Raw genomic sequence first — 23529 nt, 5'->3', positions numbered from 1 at the left:
AAAAAAAAAAAAAAAAAAAAAAAAAAAAAAAGGCAAGAAGTGTTACAGAGAGTTTAGATTCCCAGGACCCCTGAAAGGGTCTCAGGGACCCCTAGAGGTCTATAAACCACATTTTGAGAACCACTGCCTTCAATAACTGTATTTCTGACTCCTCCACTACCCTCGGATTAAACCAAGTAGCTGTATCAGCGTAAGGAAAGGAAACCTGAAAGCTCATGTCATGTCCACAGAGATGGATCTGCTTCATGTTCATTTGCCACAGCTCTAATATGGAGGGAACGGCAGGGAACAAAGACCGCCCAAACTTATTCTCCTCCACCCTCCCACGCTTCTCTAAAGCAGCACTTCCCAACCTTTGTCATGGCAGGAAGAGAAAGTATTTTTATTAATGGGCGAAGGGATAAGGCTGCCTAAGGCTTGGGGACCCTTGCCTGGAGCCACAAACCCTGGAGGTACAGCCTTCAGAAGAGCAGAGGGGCTCGTAGCTGGACTTCCCAGTGGGTATGCCAACACACATGAGTTGGGCAGGTCTGTACTAAGGTTTTCAACACAGAGGGAGGCTCTCAGGACTGGGGGATGTCTGTTCCCCATTCAGCTTCATGCTCCATAAAATTCTTAAAGCTTAGCTCAGATGTGAACATTCACAAATTATCTGATTACACTTTATTTTTGTTGTTGTTATTTATTTATTTATTGAGACAGAGTCTCTGTCACCCAGGCTGGAATGCAGTGGCATGATCTTGGCTCACCACAACCTCCACCTCCTGTGTTCAAACGATTCTCATGTCTCAGCCTCCTGAGTAGCTGGGATTACAGATGCCCGCCACCATGCCCGGCTAATTTCTATATTTTTAGTAGAGATGGGGTTTTGCCATATTGTCCAGGCTGGTCTTGAACTTCTGACCTCATGTGATCCACCTGCCTCAGCCTCCAAAATGATTACACTTTAAGGTAGAGTCCAGAGTATATTAAAGATTGAGGAAGAACTTGTCCAGAACATCTTCAGATACAATGTAGTGATTAAAAGCACAGAATCTGACTCCCAAACTACCAAGAAGTCGGAGCTCTGGCTACACCACTCATTAGCTGTATGACCTTGGGAAGGTAACTTAACATCTTGGTGTTTAAAATTCTCTACCTATAAAATGTGGACAATAATAGTGCTTACCTATTGTAAGTATCAAATGAATTTATATATAAAAGCGCTAAGGATGATACCTGATGGGTGGCTATATTCGTTATTACTATTATGTATGTGTTGCAGGTTCTCCTAACTCAGACTGCTGAACATGACAGTACTGAATTATAAATTTACAAAGAAAGAATCCAGGAGATACCAAGAGGCTAGATGTTAACCTGCAGGATTCCAAATCTGAGGAACTGTGCTTGGAACAGTGAGGCAAGAGGTGTGCAAACAGCAGAATGTGCCTGGCTTTTTCATTTTACTTATGGCATATGTCAAGGGCTTCCAATCTAAACCTTCTTTTACCTTATCAAGACACAGGTAAGTTTCTGTATTATTTTTTCCTTGGAAGGGGCCATGACTCAAAAATAATCATTATGGACTGTTAACCAATCTACTTGTTGCCAAAGACTTTTTCATGATGGTATCACGTGATTGGGCAGGTCTTGGGCTTCAAGAGCCTTCTAGAAAATTAGGACAGATGATCCAAAGCTGGGACTCTCCCAGACACACCAGATGCCTGCTTCTTTACCTTAGGTTGGATGTGTTGTTATCTTTACTTAATGGTTTTTGGCAATTATTTAGCCTGGCTCATAAGATCATTATAATTCATTAAGAGTTTTAGGTTACATCTGAAGTTGAGGGCTTTCAATTGTCCTCTTCATGCAAGAAATCAATATCTGAATTGCAGTTACAAGTTTGCAAAGCAATGCAAGATCATCATAACAAGAAAATAGTCACAACTATTTTATATATTTTATATAAATATATAACTATTTTATATATTTTATATAACTAGTTACTTAAAAACTTAGCCCTTCCTCAAACATCCCTCATAGCTTAACACTAGGATCTAACCCCACTTACCACGTCAATGCCTTTTGCAGGTCATTCAGTGCTTGCGTAATGTAATAAACACCGCACAATTACAGTCTAGATAAAGGGCAAACCTGTCCATGCAAACTCACTGACAAAAGAAGATCTGGCCAACTTGGAGAAGAAAAAAAAAATCAGCAAATAATAACATCACAAAAACTTCAAAAGAAAATAATTAACAAGGCTGGTCATGGTAGCTCACATCTGTAATCCCAGCACTTTGGAAGGCTGAGGTGGGTGGATCTCTTGAGGTCAGGAATTTGAGAACAGCCTGGACAACATGGTAAGACCCCCACCTCTACAAAAACTTTTTTTAAAAACTAGCCAGGCATGGCGTTGTGTGCCTGTAGTCCCACCTACCAGGGAGACTGTGGTGGGAGGATTGCCTGAGCCCAGGAGGTCAAGGCTGTAGTGAGCCATGATCATGTCGCTGCACTTGTTCATTGTTTAATCTAAGAGTTTAGTTTGTAGTTGCTATTGTAATCCATATTTTTGTCAAATAAGACAAAACGATTTATTTTTATAAGCGCTATTTCATTTTTCAAGATAAAGTCTCAATCAGTCTTCTTACCCATCACCCCTGGATAGTAAATAAAATGGAGATTTTGGTCCCTGATAAGTGGCCTTTTCCTGTTACTAAGACTCCTAAAACAATGAGCATATTTTTAAAATGCAGATAAAACTCAGTGTCTGTTCCAAAAGAGACCATCTTTGCCTTCCTCCCCCAAGATTCAACACGCCTGTCTTTTCCCGTTCCCCACTGGGTCCTCTTCTGCAGAGAGTGGAGGAGCTTCATCTTTTGGATATACAAGATTCTTCTCAAGTTGATTTTTTCTTGCAAAATAAGTCAAACCTAAGTGGGAGCCTTAATAGAATTTTGTCAGGAGATGTTAGGTTATCAGGACCTTAAAGATTGATCCAGGAGAGATCTGAAAGGTCCATATCACCCAGAATGACTTTCACTAACAGAAATCAACATTACCAACCTATCGGAGGATCCTCATTGATCCTAAACTTCACTGGTTCTGAAGTGCTAAATAATTGCTTTTTTGAGATGGACTCTCGCTCTATCGCCCAGGCTGCAGTGCAGTGGCGTGATCTCGGCTCACTGCAAGCTCCGCCGCCCGGGTTCACGCCATTCTCCTGTCTCAGCCTCCCCAGCAGCTGGGACTACAGGCGCCGCCACCACGCCCGGCTAATTTTTTGTATATTTTGTAGAGACGGGGTTTCACCGTGTTAGCCAGGATCGTCTCAATCTCCTGACCTCGTGATTACCGGCGGGAGCCACCGCGCCCGGCTGTCACTAGCTTTTAAGAAAAGCACTCATAAAATGGCTGCAGGTATACGTATTTTGTCTTTTCCCTTACTGAAAAGCAACTGTTCTTTAGTTACCTAAAAGTCAAGATAAATCAGAGACCAGCAAGAATGATAAATTAAGCATGTCCATCGAGAAATTAAGCTTAAAATTCTATCTAATTTGAATATGTTTTCCTCAAGATTTGCAATCAATACATTGAATATCCATTGAGTACTGAGAATTCCAGATTTTTTAAGGCAGAATTCATATCTATAATGAATCTGCAGTCAAGATCTTTCTCAGTTATATGAATGTGTGCATATACTGGTAAACATTTTTTCTCTGTTGAACATATTATTTATTATATAATATAAATGTCACAGTTACAGAAATTCACCTTCTTTGACCCTGGCCCTGGTAGGTCCGATGTTATGGCAATAATAGATGGGCAATGAGTACAAGGGGTGGAAATTATTTTATGTGATGCTTCCTTGGATCATGCTAGCATTATTTCATCTTCCTTTTTCCCACACACTAACTCTCACCTCAAATATTTTTCCAAAATCTCTTATGTTTGACTTTTACAAAACAGCCCCAAAACGGATTTTATTTTTGCTTCTAGCAACAGTTGACAGTTCTCTCTGCATTTCTAATTTTGCATTAGAGCCCTTCTAAGTGCAAATTTTGTGCCAATATCTATAAAAAGCACATGGCAAATATAGATGAGTATTTCCCTTAATGAGACTTTTAAATCGGTTCTGACTCTGTGAATGGTATTTTAAAATCTGAAACGGGCAGAGAGGAAAACATGAAGTATTTTAACATGTGAAAAGGCCAGTGAGTCTGGACGTGCCTGGATACTTACTCTCTCACACAGCTCTTCAAATGTGCAGTCGGCAATGGTTCCACAGGCTTTATTCAGGCGCAGCTCTCTGCCTTGCACTTTTAGAATCCTTGGTCTAGTTACTATGGGAACATGAACAAAGACTCAATCTTGTCTGGATAATTACTATAAAATTCATCTCTTACAGATAGGAAATGCATAGCTTGATGAATAATAGCACATGATTCAACACATAAATTAGACAAAATGCTGATACAATGACTGCCACTTGAGCGTGGCATCAACCCATATACAGCAATGGAACTTATTAATTGGTCAGTGGAGATTGGGCATTGTGTTCTAAATGTATTCTCTTTCAAGAGAAATTAACTTACGTACAATCATTTTGTTTCTGAGCCAGCTCATCAAACAACTTATCCATGACAGCCTCCACATCAGCTTCACTTGTGCTACAGTGAAAAGAATAATAGAATATGAAATTAATAACACTTGAAGCCAACATCAAACAGCTGCCTGAGTCTGCTTAGCTTTTTGCCCATAAAAAAAAAAAGAACAGGATGTTATGCTCTAAATACAAACATTAGATTTAGAATACACTTAAAAGCAGAGAATATTAACTCTCAGGTAGATGATTCTGCCTTATTTGCATACACTGAAAGACTTCTGTGCTTCTAGCTGTTTCCAGTAATGAGACGATACAGGCAGAGTAAATCCATTAATACCATGTGTACACAATGAGAAGAAAGCTTCTGGCTCTCTCTTGCATGCAAAACAAGAGCAAATAGACAAGGCAGTCAAGCATCCAGCAAAGTATCCTTTGAAATCTCTACTGAGAGGGTACATGTGAAATTAAATATTGAAGCTGCATTTAAAAAAAATCAAGTCAAGCCACTGACTGAGAGGATCAAACCTCCAGAATTAAATTACTACCTTCGAAATACCAACTTGATCTGCACATCAATAACTTTGTCAGACTTCTAGTATAAGGACAATTATAGACCACACAGTTTCTCTCAAAAGTCTCCTTGTTGGAAACTGAAGAAAACTCTCTCCTTCTGTGATGCCCACTGTTACAGCTACTATGAAGTTAGTCTCATCACAGAATCTTTTGTATTCTAATTAGAAATCACCATATGGTTTAGGGAACTCATATATAAATGTGATGATGCTGTGGCCTTTTTCCTCTCACCTTTTTTTTTTAAGAGGGGTGGTAAATTAACAGTCAATAAAATAACTGGCAGAAGAAATAAACTGTTAAAAAGAGCTTCAAGTAAAAATGTAAGTTTACTTCAACTCCACATACAAACTTTTACAGGATGACCTGCCAACATGCTTAATTTTGACACACAAATCACTCTTACGTTGTAGTGGAAGCAATTAAGCTAAATTCTGGACATCCATCTTACTAAAGCCTTATTAAAAATTAGTATGACAGGTTATCTTTTATTTAGATTAAGCTTAAACTAAACAACTTCTCCCTTGAGATAATTTTTAACACACAAGCACCTAATTCTTCAACTGTTCTAGAGCAAATGTCTTTAAAATGCAACAAAGCACATAGCTATTATGAAAGATTGAAATTGTCACATTCCAGGTAATAACCACTCCACCTCAAAGGACGTTAAAAACATCATTCGCAATAGCCAACTTTGCAGGAGAAATGCTATTTGACTTCCATGAGGTCTGGTATCATATTCAAATAGAGTGGTATTAAAATAATGAAATGACACTATAGAAAGTAATTTTAGAAACAGAAGCAATCTTAAAGGTAAAAGAAATCACACAAACCAATGTAAATGTCAATGCCCATGCCAAGCACATGTCTGTTTAGATATTATTCTTGAGAATACATTTGGAACCAACACCACCTTTGGTGTATACAAGCAAAAAAAGAAAAGAAAAAAAAAAAGCTTAAAAGTGAGCTACTTTTTGAGCCCATATAGCCAAGACAATCTTAACAAAAAGAACAAAGCTGGAGGTATCATGCTAGTGAACTTCAAACTATACTACAAGGCTACGGTAACCAAAACAGCATGGTACTGGTACCAATACAGACACATAAAACAATGGAACAGAATAGAGATCTCACAAATAAGACCACACATCTACAACCATCTGATCTTCGACAAACCTGACAAAAACAAGCAATGGGAAAAGGATTTCCTGTTTAATAAATGTTGCTGGGAAAACTGGCTAGCCATGCGCAGAAAACCAAAACTGGTTTTACCCCTTCCCTACACCTTATATAAAAATTAACTCAAGATAGATTAAAGACTTAAATGTAAAACCCAAAACCATAAAAATCCTAGAAGAAAATCTAGGCAATATCATTCAGGACATAGGCATGGGCAAAGATTTTATGATGAAATCACCAAAAGCAATTGCAGTGAAAGCAAAAATTGACACATGGGATCTAATTAAACTAAAGAGCTTCTGCACAGGAAAAGAAACTATCATCAGAGTGAAAAAACAACCTACAGAATGGGAGAAAATTTTGTAATCTACCAATCTGACAAAGGGCTAATATCCAGAATCTACAAGGATCTTAAACAAATTTATAAGAAAAAAGAAAACAAACAATCCCATCAACAAGTGAGCAAAGGACATGAACAGACACTTCTCAAAAGAAGACATTCATGCGGCCAACGGACATATGAAAAAAAGCTCAGCACCACTGGTCATTAGAGAAATGCAAATCAAAACCACAATGAGATAACATCTCATGCCAGTTAGAATGGTGATTATTAAAAAGTCAAGAAACAACAGATGCTGGTGAGGCTGTGGAGAAATAAGAACGCTTTTACATTGTTGGTGGGAATGTAAATTAGCTCAACCATTGTGGAAGACAGTATGGTGATTCCTCAAGGATCTAGAACCAGAAATACCATTTGACCCAGCCATCCCATTACTGGATATATACCCAAAGGAATATAAATCATTCTATTATGGGATAAAGATAAATGCACACGTATATTTATTGCAGCACTATTCACAACAGCAAAGACAGGGAATCAACCCAAATGCCCATCAATGATGGACTGGATAAACAAAATGTGGTACATATACATATGCAGTACTATGCAGCCATGAAAGGAACGAGATCACATCCTTTGCAGGGACATGGATGGAGTTGGAAGCCATTATCCTCAGCAAACTAACACATGAACAGAAAACCAAACACCACATGTTCTCACTCATAAGTGGAAGCTGAACAATGAGAACACATGGACACATGGAGGGGAACAACACACACCAGGGCCTGTCAGGAGCAGGGGGGAGGAGGGAAGAGCATCAGGATAAATAGCTAATGCATGTGGGGCTTAATATCTAGGTGATGGGTTGATCGGTGCAGCAAACACCATGGCACACACTTACCTATGTAACAAATCTGCACATCCTACACATGCACCCCAGAACTTAAAATAAAATATATATTTTTAAAAAGTGAGCTGGTCGGGCATGATGGCTCACGCCTGTAATCGTGGCACTTTGGAAGGCTGAGGTTGGCGAATCACCTGAGGTCAGGGGTTTGAGACCAGCCTGGCTAACATGGTGAAACCCCGTCTCTACTAAAAATACAAAAAATTAGCCGGATGTGGTGGCATGCGCCTGCAATCCCAGCTACTCAGGAGGCTGAGGCAGGAGAATCGCTTGAACCCTTGAGGCGGAGGTTGCATGAGCCAAGATCATGCCATTGCACTCCAGCTTGGACAACAAGAGCAAAACTCCATCTCCAAAAAAAAAAAAGTGAGCTGCTTTTTAAGGAACATAGCGAAAACAGAGCAACACCACCCACTCGGTATGGTCTGCTGTCATTTAGAAAGTTAATCTTTCCTTAGCACAGGCACGTTACACAACATAGGGGGAAAACTGAATTTTGAAAAACAACCAAGAAAGAAGACAGGCCTCCAAAAGCATATTTGGTGAATAAATAATTCCTTACAAACTTCCTCAGTGGTGATTTCTTTTTTACTCTGTGGTCTCGTATATACTATAATATCAAAATGTGACTCACTGAACTTCAGTCAGGTCACCTCTCCTAAGTCACCTGTAAAATTACAATACCTGATTTTCTATATAGTGAAATTACATGTGAAATATCACAAAATTATTTTTATTATAACAGTGTCTTATAAGAATTCTATTATAGTTACTCAGAAGTTACAAAATGCAAAATAAAAAATTTTATTGGTATAATCTAGGCATGGTGACTCATGCCTGTAATCCTGGCACTCTGGGAGGCGGAGGTGATCAGATTACTTGAGGCCAGGAGTTGGAGACCAGCCTGGCCGACATGGCAAAACTTTATCTCTACAAAAAATACAAAAATTAGCTGGCATGGCAGTGCATGCCTGTGATCCCAGCTACTCAAGAGGCTGAGGCACGAGAATCCTTGAACCTGGGAGGTGGAGGTTGCAGTGAGCCAAGGTCATGCCACTGCACTCTAGCCTGGGCTACAGAGGGAGACCGTGTCTCCAAAAAAAAAAGAAAAGAAAAAGAAAAAGAAGAAGAAGGGAGGGAGGGAGGGAGATTGTGCCACTGCCCCCTAGCCTGGGCGAGAGAGCAAGATTCCATCTCAAAAAAAAAAAAAAAAAAAGATAGCTCAGTGGACAAGAAGCATATGTAAAATCATTCTTTTTTTTTACTAGTAATAACAACTGCGAAGTAAAATAATAAGATGCCATTCTTCTATCCAAATTGGCAGAGAGAAGGAAAAAGATAAACTATCCCAAGCAAGGAAAATGGATATTCGTTTAAAAAAATATTTTAAACGTTTTTGTTGTATATGTTAAGGTGTACTACATGATGTTTTGATATACACAGTGAAATTATCACTATAGTCAAACAGATGGACACATCCATCATCTCACAGTTACCTTTTGTGTGTGAGGGGTTGGGGGTGGTAAGAGCACCTAAAATCTTCTTTTAGCAAATTTCCAGCGTACAATACACTATTTTCAACTACAGTCCTCATGCTGTATATTTGATCTTTAGACTTAGTCATCCTTTGTAATTGCAACTTGCTACCAAAAGAGACCTGCCTCTCCTCATCTATTCCCCTTCTCCTCACTCAACCCCCCATCCCTGGTAACGACTACTCTATTCTATTTCTACATATTTGATTTCTCTGTTTCTAATTATTTGACTTTTTTTTAGAAGATTCCATTTATAAGTGAGATCTTGTAGTATCTGTCTGTATCTAGTTATTTTACTTAATATAATGTCCTCCAGTTTTATCCATGTTGTTGGAAATTGCAGGATCTCCTTTTTTAAGGTTGAATAATATTCCATTGATTTCATTGTGTATACAGACCACAATTTATCCATTCATCCATCAATGGACACTGCATCCTTAGAGACTTTTAAACATAATGCTTTCCCAGTATGCTCTGTTCTGTATAATGACTCCAGAGGAACTTGGGAATATGAAAAGAGAAGAGTAAGCAAGTTTTGGAATGAAGCAAGAAGGCAAGAAGAAAACATGGTACCATAATTATATTTCTTGTCCAAGTATCCTCTGGTGTAAATAGGAGGCAACATGTTTTCAAATTTTTAATAAGAACATGATGGATTTGGGAGGCCGAGGTGGGCAGATCACGAGGTCAGGAGTTCAAGACCAGCCTGGCCAACATAGTGAAACCCCATCTCTACTAAAAATACAAAAACTTAACCGGGCATGGTGGCAGGCACCTGTAATCCCAGCTACTTGGAAGGCTGAGGCAGGAGAATCACTTGAACCCGGGAGGGGGAGGTTGTAGTGAGCCAAGATCATGCCACTGCACTCCAGCCTGGGCAACAGTGTCCAAAAATAAAAAATAAAACTAAAAAAGAACATGATGGAACATCAATTTAAATGAAACAGTCTGAATTTCATTTCTATGGCCCTATACTATCTTAGGGTGATGGGAGATCCAAGAGTATTGATCAAAACAGATTTGCATCAGAGGTTTAGTCCAAGAAATATGATCAGGTCCAGTCCTGGGGCCAGCGGTATTTAATTCAGTCTTTTACAGTGTCTCTGCCTTCATTATAGTTCTGAAAGTTGAGAATTTGGTGTTCTCATTAATTATTTCCAGAGGTTTCAAATCTCACCCTCAAGAAAGATTCACTCACATTCACCACATTACACTTAGTCACCTTTTAGGAAGATGATCAATTGAGAAGAGTTGAAATGATTCTGTCAGCATATCCTCATCATTTCTCCCTTGTTGTGGTTGACCAAGATTCTGGTCGACCAAGATTCCTGTTTAATAGTTTATTACAAAGGATATCTTAAAAGAAATAAATACGCTGGTCATGGTGGCTCACGCCTGTAATCCCAGCACTTTGGGAGGCCGAGGTGGGCGGATCACGAGGTCAGGAGATCGAGACCATCCTGGCTAACACAGTGAAACCCCGTCTCTACTAAAAACACACAAAAATTAGCCGGGCATGGTGGCGGGCGCCTGTAGTCCCAGCTGCTGGGGAGGTTGAGGCAGGAGAACGGCATGAACCCGGGAGGCGGAGCTTGCAGTGAGCAGACATCGCGCCACTGCACTCCAGCCTGGGTGACAGAGCAAGACTCCGTCTCAAAAAAAAAAAAGAAAAAGAAAGAAATACACAGCCAGGTGAAGAGATACATACAATGAGCTCTGCAAGGGTCCTTAGCACAGGAGTATCTGTCCCCTTGGAGTTGGGCTGTGTCACCCTCCTAACATGTGAATCAGTTCTTGTTCATGTTCCTGTCAATCTCCTCCTGTTAGGTTACCTCAAACAACTCTCTCATGTACAGCTGGGAGGAGTATAAAAATAGTACCAGATTTCAGGCAAACAGAAAATATTTAATGAAAGTACTAAAAATGCGTATGTTTTTATGAAATATGAAACTCATAGAAATTTTACCTATGGACATAATAATGGTTAACTACTACAAGGATGATCACTGTAATACTGTTCCTAGCATCACAAAAGTGAAAAAGAAATGCCCCACAATGGGGAATTTGGTTAAGTACATTTGGATACACTTATGCAATGGAACAGTAAGCAGTTCTGTAAGTGCAATATTTCCCTCTTGTCCTAGAATTACAATTAAGCCACAAAGTTGATGGTTAGAGTGCTAAGTATCCCCCAACTTTGTAAAGAGAGCTGCCAGTGAGCCTAGTGCCAACAGCCACTAGGTCTAGACTTCTGCCCTCATGGTTATATAAGCAGTGCCACTTCTATTGCCACCCCTCCTCCACCATCTCCTGTTATACCCCACAACACAGTGTCTTTACAAGGAGGGGGAAATGGAACAACAGTCACTAGCCTTTGGGTATAGTATGTGTGATAAGAGCCTTTCCCTTCCTTCCCCTTGGGAAAGAAGAGGATGACTTATCCTCCCCAAAGGCAAGTGATGGGGGAAATGTTCTCTAAGAGAATGACTTGGAAAGATTAGGGAGCCTAGAAGAAGGAACGACTGGCATTGCTTTCCTTACTTGGATGAGCAGAACCTTAATTGATGGGAAACCAGAAGGTGAGAGGCGGAGTACAGAGCCAAAATGAAGCAGACCAGCTCTCACCAAAGAACTCTCCAAAGGCTTGGCACTAGCAGATACATTTGAATATATAGGTAAGGAGTTAATTAGGCTGCAAACAGGAGTATCTGTTTGAAAATAAGATAAAGACAGTTCCTTAGATGCCCTCCTTCTACTTGGATAGCCAGATTCCTGCCCCCCTCCACTCCAGCAGAAACTGGCAAGTCTCGAATTATAATTAGAGGAAACAAGTCAGACTGACAGGACCAGGGGAAAGCAAAAAGAGAAAGCAGTTAAGTCTGCCTTTCTTGATAGTCCAGGACACATACTCCTCCTGTGCAAATAACTCACAATCTTCCTGTGCCCAGCTATGACCAGACACTCAGTAGATAGAAAAATGCAAGTTAGTTCACTGCAACCTTGGCATTATCACCGCACAAAACCCTCTTCAGCACACAGTACAAGTACCATCTTATAAAATCCCCAGCAAGCCTCTGTCTCCTTGCAGCCACCTCCTTTCTTGCTGACCTGCCTGTTGCACCCTTACAACGTATTTTCATACTTTCACTAATACATTTGCCTTTCTTTACCCACAACTGTCTTCTTACCACTCACACCACCAGCCAGACAGTCATTACCTATAACAGTAAGTAGCAGCTGGGGTAGATTTAACAACGAAGAAAAAGGGAGAGATAGCATACTGAAAGCCTACATTAAAATTTTCTTTTCTTTTTTTTTTTAAATGTCCCTTGAGTTGTATAAAATTCCACATATTAAATAGTGTAACTAACAACCTGTACCTTTTCAGCATCCAGAATCCTACCAGGAAAACTTCTATCCCAGGAATTAGAAAGATTCACCTTTGGAGGAAACTGAACCGCCAAAAGAAAGACTTACAGATATTCACATTTGGAGTTCTCCAATGAAAAACATGACCAGCCACCTTATCACCCTCCAGTGAAGCCCACCAATCAATAAAACTCTGCTTATGCACTCAGAACTTCTGATCAGCTTTTTAATGCCTCATTCTTACATGTGAATGGACAACCAAGTATTTCTACAGCTAAAAGACAAAGACCAAAATAAAGACATTTTTAAAAGGACCTTGGAAGGAAGCAAAGAAAAAAAACAAGAGAGCAGAAAGGGAAGAACACACTATAATATGCTTGGAGAGAATAAGTAAGATATTGCACCCATAAGACAAAGAAGAACGCTGTAAACCAAAAGAACAACAAAGGCATAAGGAAGAGCTCTAAATAGGACTGCTAGATCCAAAATGCAGGAAAAGGATTGAAAAAAAAAGTTGAGGTCATATCAGAAAATAGAACAAAAAGACCAAAATAAATAAATAAATAAATAAGGAAAACAGAAGAGAAAACAAAAGAACATTAGAAGATCAATTCACAAGGTTCAGTTCAATTCACAAAGTTCAGGAGGAGTTCCGGAGAATATGAGGTGGGGTGGAGGGGTGGGGAGAAGAAAAGAATCAGAATAAAATTGACTTTCCTAGAACTGCAGGACATGACTTTCTAAAGTTGACAGGGTTCAATGAATACCCAGCACAAAGAATGGAAAAAAGCTCCATTCCAAGGCATATCCTTATGCAATTTCAGGAAACCAGGAACAAAGAGACTATTCTAAAAACTTCAAGAGGAAAAAACAGGTCAAATATAAAAGGTCAAGAAACAGATTCACATCCAACTTTGTAACAGCAATATGGAAGCTCAAAGATAATGGTATAGTGTCTAAAATATTCTAAGAGAATATTATTGTGTGTGACAACCATGATCAGTCAAACTATTAATCAAGTAAAATAAATACATTTTTTGGACATGTGAGTTTTCAAAATATGTATTTCCCATGTACCCTTCTCAGGATGATACTCAAGGGTGTGTTCTATTTAGAACAAGGGAGAAGAGTTCTGTTTCTAATAGGACCAAGTTGGCTCTGCTTCAACCAACCCTCTCTGTTGATAACAACTATATGTAAACTCTGGAAAAACATAAAAACAGGCATCTGAAGGCATGGGACAGTGGACAGAAGTGAACAGATTCTGGTGGGGTGCTGACACTTGGGAGAAGGGACAAATATGGGTTAGGTACCCAGTTTTACAGTTTTCAGACTGAAGACAGTGCAGTCAGTACTGCTCAGGTCAACTAAAACTCCAATAGAAAACCTGCAGCCCTTCTGGTATGAACGACCAGAGGAAAGTTCAAAGTTGGGGAATCCCAGAAAACATATTCCCAAATTCCCAATAGATACTAACCTTAAAAAAGTCCTGAAACCATAAGTTATTTGTATTTATTACATTTTATGTGTTTTTAAACAATAATGCATGCCCATAATAATAGTGAATCATTTCTCTACCATAGGGTACTAAAAGGTTCAGTAGTTTTCTGTAAAATAACAGTATAATAATAAATGCATGGCTTATCACTATTATAAATCAACGTACTGTAACAAGATTATATATTACAATAACATGTAAAAGTGATCTCTACCTGATACAGACATGCAAAGTGGAAAACATAAGGCCATTAACACAAAATAAATGCTAAGTAAAATTTACTTTAAAATGTAAGTACCCAGTGGCTCACACCCGTAATCCCAGCACTTTGGGAGTCTGAGGTGGGCAGATCACCTAAGGTCAGGAGTTTGAGACCAGCCTGGCCAATATGGTGAAACTCCATCTCTACTAAAAATACAAAAAACTAGCCAGGGGTGGTAGTGGGCACCTGTAATCCCAACTACTCGGGAGGCTGAGGCAGGAGAATCATTTGAACCTGGAAAGCAGGAAGTTGCAGTGAGCCAAGATCATGCCATTGTACTCCAGCTTGGGCAACAAGAGCGAAACTTCGCCTCAAAAAAAAAAAAAGTAAGTAACTCAAATATTTAATATGTAAAAGTTATTTTTTTTAATTAAAGACTTCTGAAACATAATGCATGAATTACCCTATCTGACAGTCCTGATCTTTGCTGGTGGACGAATATTCTAGACATAGGAAAATTATTTCATTTTGCGCTGACATTGGTCAAATCTCTGCGACTGCATCTTAAATCAATTTCAAGTTGGGTATAAGTACATATTGCTTCATACAAGCTCATTTCCCTTATTCACATGTATCTGACTTCTCTCACTCAACATTATGTTTGTGAGATTCATCTATATTGATGTGTGTAGAAGCAGTTTGTTTATTTTTGTCACTGTATTGTATTGCATAAAAATATCACAATTTATTATCATTTTACCGGTGATGGGTGCATTTGTCTGCTAGGGCTGCCATAACAAAATACCACAGACTGAGTGGCTTAAGCAACATATGTATACATATATATATATATATATATATATATATATATATATTTTTTTTTTTTTTTTTTTTTCTTCTTCTCACAGTTCTGGAGGCTAGATAGAGGCCAAGATCAAGGTGCTGCCAGGATCGATTTCTGGTGAGGGCTCTCTTTCTGGCTTGCAGATGGCCACCTTCACTATGTCCTCACATGGCCTTTCTTTCCTCAGTGTGCACATACTCCTGGGGTCTCTGCCTTTTCTTATGAGAACACCAGTCCTATTGGATTAAGGCCCTATCCTTACAACTGCAGTTAATCTTAGGTACTTCCTTAAAGGCCCCTATCTTCAAATATAGTTCCACTGGGGTAAGGGCCTCAACCTGTGAATTTTGGGGGACACAATTCAGTTCATAACAATGAGCATTTGTGTAGTTTACATTTTGGGGATTCTGTGAATAGTGCTACTATGAACATTCTAGTACATTCCTTTTGGTAAACTCATATATACATGTCTGTTGGGCATATGGCTAGAATTGCTGCTTATGGGGTATACCTATTTTCAGTTTAGGAGATGTTGCCAGTTTTCCAATTGGCTGTAGCAATTTATATTCCCACTAGTGATACAAAAAAAGTTCCATTTTCTCCACTTCCTTGCCAATACTTGGCATTTTCCATCTCTTCCATTTTAGTGGATATGGTGGATAAATTATAAATGACTTCAACATAAGTTGCCTCAAGTTTATATTTTAACAAGGATGGGGCATAAAAACACAAATATAATTTAATTAACAAAAGACTTAATCCATAGTGTAGTGACTCATGCCTATAGTTCAGCTACTAGGGAGGCTGAGGCAAGAGGATCACTTGAGCCCAGGAGTTTGAGGCCAGCCTGGACAATATATGTTTTAAAGTGTTAAACATAATACTTTTAAAAAGTTAAATTAAAAATAAAAGAACTAATTAATTAAAAATAAAATAGTTAATCTAGAAACATTTTCTCAATTGTCATGATACGCATAAAATTGTAAAACCTGTGCTTCAAGATAACTTCACTTTTTAAAGTAGGAAATTTTAAGAACATAACTTTATTGTAAAACCTTTAGCAGCAGCAGCAGCAGTGACTCTCTGACTCTAGGGCCCTCTTGTTAGTTCTGTAGTGAAACCATTTAAAAAGATAGCAACATCACCTTACACTAAAAATCTCTATTCAGAAATATATCCATGCTTGTGAGGCTCTAAACAAGGATCAGGATCATCTCATTTTTAAAACTCTGGTATTTGGGACATAAGACCTAAGGTCAGCAACAAGCCTATATGAAAAACAAATGTACAAAAAAAAAAAAAAAAAATGCAAGGATATAGATTACATAAAAATAAAAACTGATTAAAATTAAACTCAAACTGTAAACATAATTGAAAGATATTCCAGCCTAAGCAGTAAAATTTGAGGAAGTAGAGACATCTGGTAGTCAACAGTAGTTGTATGGAAAGACCACAGCATGAAGACGGCACTAAATTTAACTTTTTTTTTTTTTTTTTTTCAGTGTAAATAAGGAGCTAAATTTAGAGTTTTCTTTTGGGGCTACAAATGTTAATGTTACAATGCTAATGTTACATAACATAGAAGAAAATATCCCGTTCGGCTTTGCATAATTCCATTTTAACCACAAAGAAGAGTATCTTGAGTAATAGCGACCTGGGTAGCATAAAAATGATCAGGTGGAAATCAATAAATTAAGTTCAGATGCTATAAATCATCTCCCCTTTCTTCTCCTAAGGAGAGATAGACACTGAGTAAAGATAATTTAAGTGACTTCCTTTAATTCCTGTGAAACAGCTCCATTCTGAGTAATTGCCCCATCAGTGGGATGCTACTATAAAGCAGGCCTTTGTGCAGATAATGCAAAATAGAAAGTCTACCCACAGAAAATCAAAAGTTGATCAAAGAAATTGAAGTCATTTCTGATGAAGAAGCAGAGTCACTCTTTTCAAGTGTTTTTGTTTTTTGTTTTTTGAGGGGAGGGGGTTGGGAGGTAGGGTTGAGGAGCAAAGCTCAACAGAAGATAGGCTCTTTTTTCTTTTGTTGTGCAATGCCCTGATAAAACCCATCCATTTCATTGCGTCTGTCACCTTTTGTTAAACTCAGAAACTGCAGCGGAGGGGCAGGTTCCTATTTTCTATTGAGTAGTACCACTGTGTCTTTAAGTCAGAGAAACCCTGGAATCGACCACTGTTCAGTTGCCAGGAAATTTGGCATCAACTCCTACAGGAATCCTGTGAGTACAGTACCCTGGATGAAAAGCCTGAGTGCTTTGGGAGTATGAGAATCATGATTTATTTTTCCATATTAAATTAGTGAACAGAGAGGAAAGTAACCAAGTCATTTCCATTTTGAGAAAAATTCTACAGCTAAAATCAGGCATTCAACATAAAACTTAGACTCAAAGAAACAGAACATGTCAAAAAAGACCTTATTATTGCTGGATCATTTGAAATTCTCAACGAAAATTCCAAAACACTTGGGGGTTTCTGGAAGAGGGTCACGCATGAATTTAAATGGAAATTAATTTCTTCAAGAACCTCCTACTTCATTAGGATTGACTCAAGGGAACAGAATGCTACCCACACTTTGCTTCTTTATCCCTTTTCAAAAATCAACAGCTTGTTAAGGTATCAACAAGTAGAATAGGGTTGGCTTTCCTTAGTCCCTCTCTCTCCATGTTCTCTATTCCAGAGAGCCAAAGTTGATTCGACGCAGAAATTTCCCCTTCCTCTTAGAGTTCCTTGCCAAACTTCCCTGGCAGTGAGCCTTCTCACTCTACTGATTGCCTGTGCATTCATGCTGTACAGCTCTTTGTCCTCAAACCAAACATAATCTGGGGCTGGAGGCAGGTCTAAAATTAAGTTGGTTTATACTTGCCTTAATATAAAACAGACTTGGTTGCATTTCAAATCCTGTAGGTTTGTTTTACATAACGAAATCAGTTGTTAGAATGGATTTTGTCTGAGTATTTATCTTCTCAATCACTCAAAGGCTTAACTGACTGTTCAGAGATCCATTTCAGTCTCTAAATTTCCCACCCTTCTCAATCACCTGGAGAGTAACTTACCTGGTTCCATTAATCTTGACCTGTACATTATGCAGAAAGTGGTATCTAGCACCTTTAGCTCTCAAATTCCAGACCTTCACCTCCTCTTCTCAGCCACAAACTCCCATATAAAATTTCTATCAAATCTATATATTGTATTTTTCCCCAAATAAATCAGTGCCATAACATCTAGAATTGCAACTTGGTAGACATAAAAATACTTCTTTTTAAAATGGAATTTCAGAAAGGCTATAATGATTGAGAATTAAAAAAAAGAGGGAGAAGAAGTTGGAGAGTAAAAAGCTCTAACTCCTCTTTAGGAGAAAAAGATAGAGCCACTTGGGAAGGAGAAAGGGAATTTTTTTTTTTTTTTTTTTTTTGACAGAGTCTCACTCTGTCACCCAGACTGGAGTGCAGTGGCATGATCTCAGTTCACTGTAACCTCTGCCTCGCAGGTTCAGGCGATTCTCCTGCCTCAGTCTCCTGAGTAGCTGAGATTACAGGCGTGCACCACCATACCTGGCTAATTTTTGTATTTTTAGTAGAGACGGGGTTTCACCATGTTGGCCAAGGTATCTTGAACTCCTGACCTCAACTGATCCACCAGCCTCAGCCTCCCAAAGTGCTGGGATTACAGGCATGAGTCACCACATCCAGCTGAGGCCAGGGAGTTTTAATAGCTAAAAATGAACACAGCAAATAACTAAAGACCTAGGGTTGTTGCCAGATCATCTTTTCTTATGCAGCAGATTGATCTTCAGTTATAACTGTGATCTGTTTGAAGATGAAATAACACAATGAAAATTCTAAAGAAATCTAAAAACCCTCTTCTGTATTTTTATATGTATAAGAATACATATTATCTACTACTATACACATTATATATATACACAATATTATTTACACTCTACTAGATGACTGTGGCCATACAATTGGATATTTTGTCAATGTATTTAGCTGGATATAGTGGGCCAGCTCCATTCTGGTTCTCCTGCTGGAAAACAAACACTATTCAGTAAAGGAACAGGAGATAAAAGGCATACTAAACTGACTGGTAGAATCTGATACTGAAGTCTCTACTAGATGGACTTCTTTTTTTGCTGTACCACTTCGTAGGTGCTGTTTCAAATAGTGAAATTAATTTCTAATTCAGTAGTCTTTGAGTTAATGCAAGATTAATTAAGATTTAGATGGACATCTAAATTATATCAAATGTACAATTTTGTGATTTGGGGGTGGTTTGTTGGTTTTCTTGTTTGTTTGTTTGTTTGTATTTTGAGACAAGGTCTCACTCTGTAACCCAGGCTGGAATGCAGTGGCACAATCATGGCTCATAGCATCCTCGGCCTCCTGGGTTCAAGCGATTCTCCCACCTCAGCCTCTCAAGCAGCTGGGACCACAGGCACACAACACCAAGCCCAGTTAGTTTTTTTAATCTTCGTAGACATGAGGTCTCTACATGTTGCCCAGGTTGGTCTCAAATTCCTGGGCTCAAGCAATCCACCCATCTCACGCTCTCAAAGTGCTGGAATTATCGGCATGAGCCACTGCACCTAGCCTTTTGTGATTTATTTATTTATTTATTTATTTATTTATTTATTTATTTGAGACTGAGTCTTGCTCTGTCACCCAGACTGGAGTGCAGTGGCACAATCTCAGCTCACTGCAAGCTCCACCTGCCAGGGTCACACCATTCTCCTGCCTCAGCCTCCCGAGTAGCTGGGACTACAGGCACCTGCTACCACACCTGGCTAATTTTTCTGTACTTCTAGTAGAGACGGGGTTTCACCGTGTTAGCCAGGATGGTCTCGATCTCCTGCCCTCGTGATCCGCCCACCTCGGCCTCCCAAAGTGCTGGGATTACAGGCATGAGCTGCTGCACCCGGCCAGCCTTTTGTGATTTTCAATAGACATAAAAGAATTTTTTTAAACAGTCTACTTGGGCTGGGCACAGTGGCTCATGCCTGTAATCCTAGAACTTTGGGAGGCTGAGGCAGGTGGATTGCTTGAGGGCAAGAATTTGAGACCAGCCTGGGCAACACAGTAAAAACCCATCTCTGCCAAAATAAATACAAAAATTAGCTGGGCATGGTGGCACGTGTCTGTAGTCCCAGCTACTCAGTAGGCTGAGGTGGGAAAATGGCTTGAGTCTAGGAGAAGGAGGCTGCAGTGAGCTGAGATGGCACCACTGCACTCCAGCCTGGGCTACTACTGAGCCAGACTCTGTCTCAAAAACAAACGAACAGCAGCAAGAAACAGCCTACTGGATCATGTCCTATAAAATATAAAACAAAAAGTTGTTGTTTTGTTGTTTATAATATACAGCTATAAGTGTACAACAGGGCTTTACTCATTCATAAAATATCAACAGGAGTTCTTATGACAAACATACTACTGTGCATCTACTTTTGAGAACCAACTATATTTCCCCACTATAGAGCCCTTTCCCCTCCCAGGTGTTCTTTGAGCACAAATTCATTACCATTACTGATCATCTACTTATCAAAAACACATAGCAACACACAATGCTTTGATTTGAATCTGAGACATTTCAATTTGAATACTTTGTACTTCTCATAGCAATAAATAGTTCTTCACTAAGAAAGTAACAAAAATACAGTGAAAAAAGTATTGAAAAAATTAAAATGTTATTTAAAAAAGAGTCAGATTTAGCCCCAGCTACATGAGAGGCTGAAAGGCTGAGACAGGAGGACTTTTTTTGTTGTTGTTGCTGTTGTTGTTGTTGTTGTTGAGATGGAGTCTTGCTCTGTCACCCAGGCTGCAGTGCAGTGGCATGATCTCGGCTCACTGCAAGCTCCGTCTCCCGGGTTCATGCCATTCTAACCTGCCTCATCCTCCCAAGCAGCTGGGACTACAGGCGCCCGCCACCATGCCTGGCTAATTTTTTTTTTTTTTTTTGTATTTTTAGTAGAGACGGGGTTTCACTGTGTTAGCCAGAATGGTCTCGATCTCCTGACCTTGTGATCCGCCCGCCTTGGCCTCCCAAAGTGCTGGGATTACAGGCGTGAGCCACTGCACCTGGCCGGGAGGACTTCTTGAGCCCAGGAGTTTGAGACTATCCTGGGCAACATAGTGAGACCTTGTCTCAAAAAATAAAAAAACAGAAAACACTTAATGTAAAAGACAGCAGTAAAGGAAGAATAGAGGAGGGAAAATGAAACAGGAAACAAAGAAAACAAAAAGTAAAAAGCAAATGTAAATTTAATTCCATCAGTAATAACATAATTTCCAAATGAATTAAACAATTCAATCAAAAAGCAGAGACTGTCACATTGGATAAAAAAAGACCCAACTATATGCTGTCTACAGGAGACAGCTTTTAGATTCAGAGATACAAATAGACTCCTGATGTTTTTCTATTCTATTTCATTAATTTCTACTAATCTTTATTATCTACATCTCCTTTAAACTAAAGGTTCCCTATCCATCTCTCTCTCTTTTTCTTATTTATTTGTTAAAGAAGCAATTGATTTATGTCATTTAAAATTGCATCTTGATAAGCTATAAAATAAATTTTAAAAATAAGTATAATACCCTATCACACCTAACAAAGTTAACAATAATTCCTCAGTGTCAATGAAACATCCTGTAGTATTTGCATTTTTTTATTGTGCTGTAGGTTTTTTTGTTGTTTTGTCTTTGTTTTCATTCTGATAGTTGGTGTGATTCAGGATCCACATAAGGCCCATGCGCTGTGATTGGTTGATATGTTTCTACGTCTCCTTTAAACTAAAGGCTCCCTATCCATCTCTCTCTTTTTTTTATTTATTTGTTGAAGAAGCAATTGATTTATGTCATTTAAAAAATCTACAGTCTACATTTTGATGGATGTATTCCTGTGATGTTATTGAACATATTCCATTTCCCCTATATTTCCTGTAAATGGATAAAATTCAGGTCTCATTTTGTAGCAATTATTATAGAATTTGTGATCATTAACTAGATCCATTAAACTATGAGTGTTTTACAAAATGGTGATATTCTAATTCTATTCTAATTCTCTCAAGATTTTTTCAATTGCTACCCAGAAAACTTTTATATGGAGAAGCTTGCCCTCATCAACTACTTTGTTATACTATGGATCAGTTATTTTAAAACAGGCAGGAAAAAATACTTGACTCTTTCCTTTTACTACCAATTTTTCAGAATAAAGGTCTAGACATTTTCACTTCTGGCCGTGATGGAATAACAGGGCCCAGAGTTACCTATCTGCCATAAACAACTAGAAACGATCTAAAATATATGAAACAATGGTTTGCAGACACTGGATAACAAAAAGCACAGTACAGCAATCCCCAGCAAAGGGAAGCAAATCAGTTTAGCCTCAATTTACTGCCTGGTGAGTTTCCAGACTTCAGGAGTAGGGACACAAACACAGCTCAGCATTTGGGAGGTTGAGAAAACGGAATTCAGCATTTGGGGAGGCTAGTGCAGCTAGAATTTGCAAGGTATAATACTGGAAAAAAAAGATATAGAGACAGAAGTCCAGTGATCTGCAGAGGGCTTCCCTGAGTCTTTAGCTGAGTACTAATCTGTGTATGCCTAAGAAGCAACTACTTGAAATGGTGAGGTGGGAAAGGACTCACTGGAATCACAAAGCATTACCCCTGGAGCTCATAAATGGCCAGGAATAGTTTATGTTCCCTCTAGTCAGAGTAGAAAGTCCTACAAAATATAGTGTACAAGGTGGAACTCTCAGAAGGGTATTGCTTCAGGAATAACTAGGCCTAGAATAAAGGCACTCTGGTTCTACTTTACAAAGCCTAGCCTCAAGAGGATAAAATTGTTTCCAAGTAACTTAACTGTGTCCCAGAACACAGTCCTAAAATACTTAAAGGAATACAAAAACTCTAGTACCAAACAATATAAAATTCACAATATCTGACATGCAATTTAAAAAACAAGCATGAAAAGCAGGAAAATCAACTCATAAAAAGGACAAAAATTGATCAATAGAAACAGACCCAGAAATGATATAGATGATAGTATTAGCAGACAAACACATTAAAACCACAATTATAAATATGCTGCATATGCTCAGTAAGGTAGAGGAAGGCATGAGTATAAGAACAAACAAAGAAGATATAAAAAAAGAAACCTCCCGGCATGGTGGTGTGTGTCTGTAGTCCCAACTCCTGGGAGGCTAAAGTGGGAGAATCTCTTCAGTCCATGATCTCAAGACCAGCCTGGGCAACATAGCAAGACCTTGCCTTTTAAAAAAGAAAAGAAAAAAAAAAAGGGAAAGAAACCCAAGTTTAGCATTTAACAAGGAAAAAAGCCACCTCTAACATGGACAAATACACTGGATTATAATTAATAGCAGATTAGACACTGCAAAAGAAACTACGCAAAATGAAACACAAACACAGGAAGAGAAAAAGAATGAAAAAAGTGAACAGAGCATCAGAGAGCTGTGGAATAATATAAAGAGG

The 23529-nt window shown here is 38.8% G+C and overlaps 1 protein-coding gene across 2 annotated transcripts in view; it reads right to left on the bottom strand.

Annotated features, from left to right (window-relative positions):
• AFG1L (AFG1 like ATPase) overlaps window positions 1–23529 on the bottom strand; it is a 221100-nt gene that overhangs the window by 38117 nt on the left and 159454 nt on the right. For both annotated transcript variants that reach the window (XM_025383053.1, XM_025383054.1), the window contains exons 9-10: window positions 4579–4649; window positions 4222–4322 (exon numbers count right to left, since the gene is read on the bottom strand). In XM_025383053.1, the coding sequence (XP_025238838.1) occupies window positions 4222–4322; window positions 4579–4649 (172 nt within the window). The remainder of the gene's footprint in view (window positions 1–4221; window positions 4323–4578; window positions 4650–23529) is intronic.

Source organism: Theropithecus gelada, chromosome 4 (genome assembly GCF_003255815.1).
Source record: "Theropithecus gelada isolate Dixy chromosome 4, Tgel_1.0, whole genome shotgun sequence".
Classification (NCBI taxonomy): domain Eukaryota; kingdom Metazoa; phylum Chordata; class Mammalia; order Primates; family Cercopithecidae; genus Theropithecus; species Theropithecus gelada.
The sequence above is the reverse complement of the archived record's forward strand: the minus strand, read 5'-3'. Positions and strand labels throughout refer to the sequence as shown.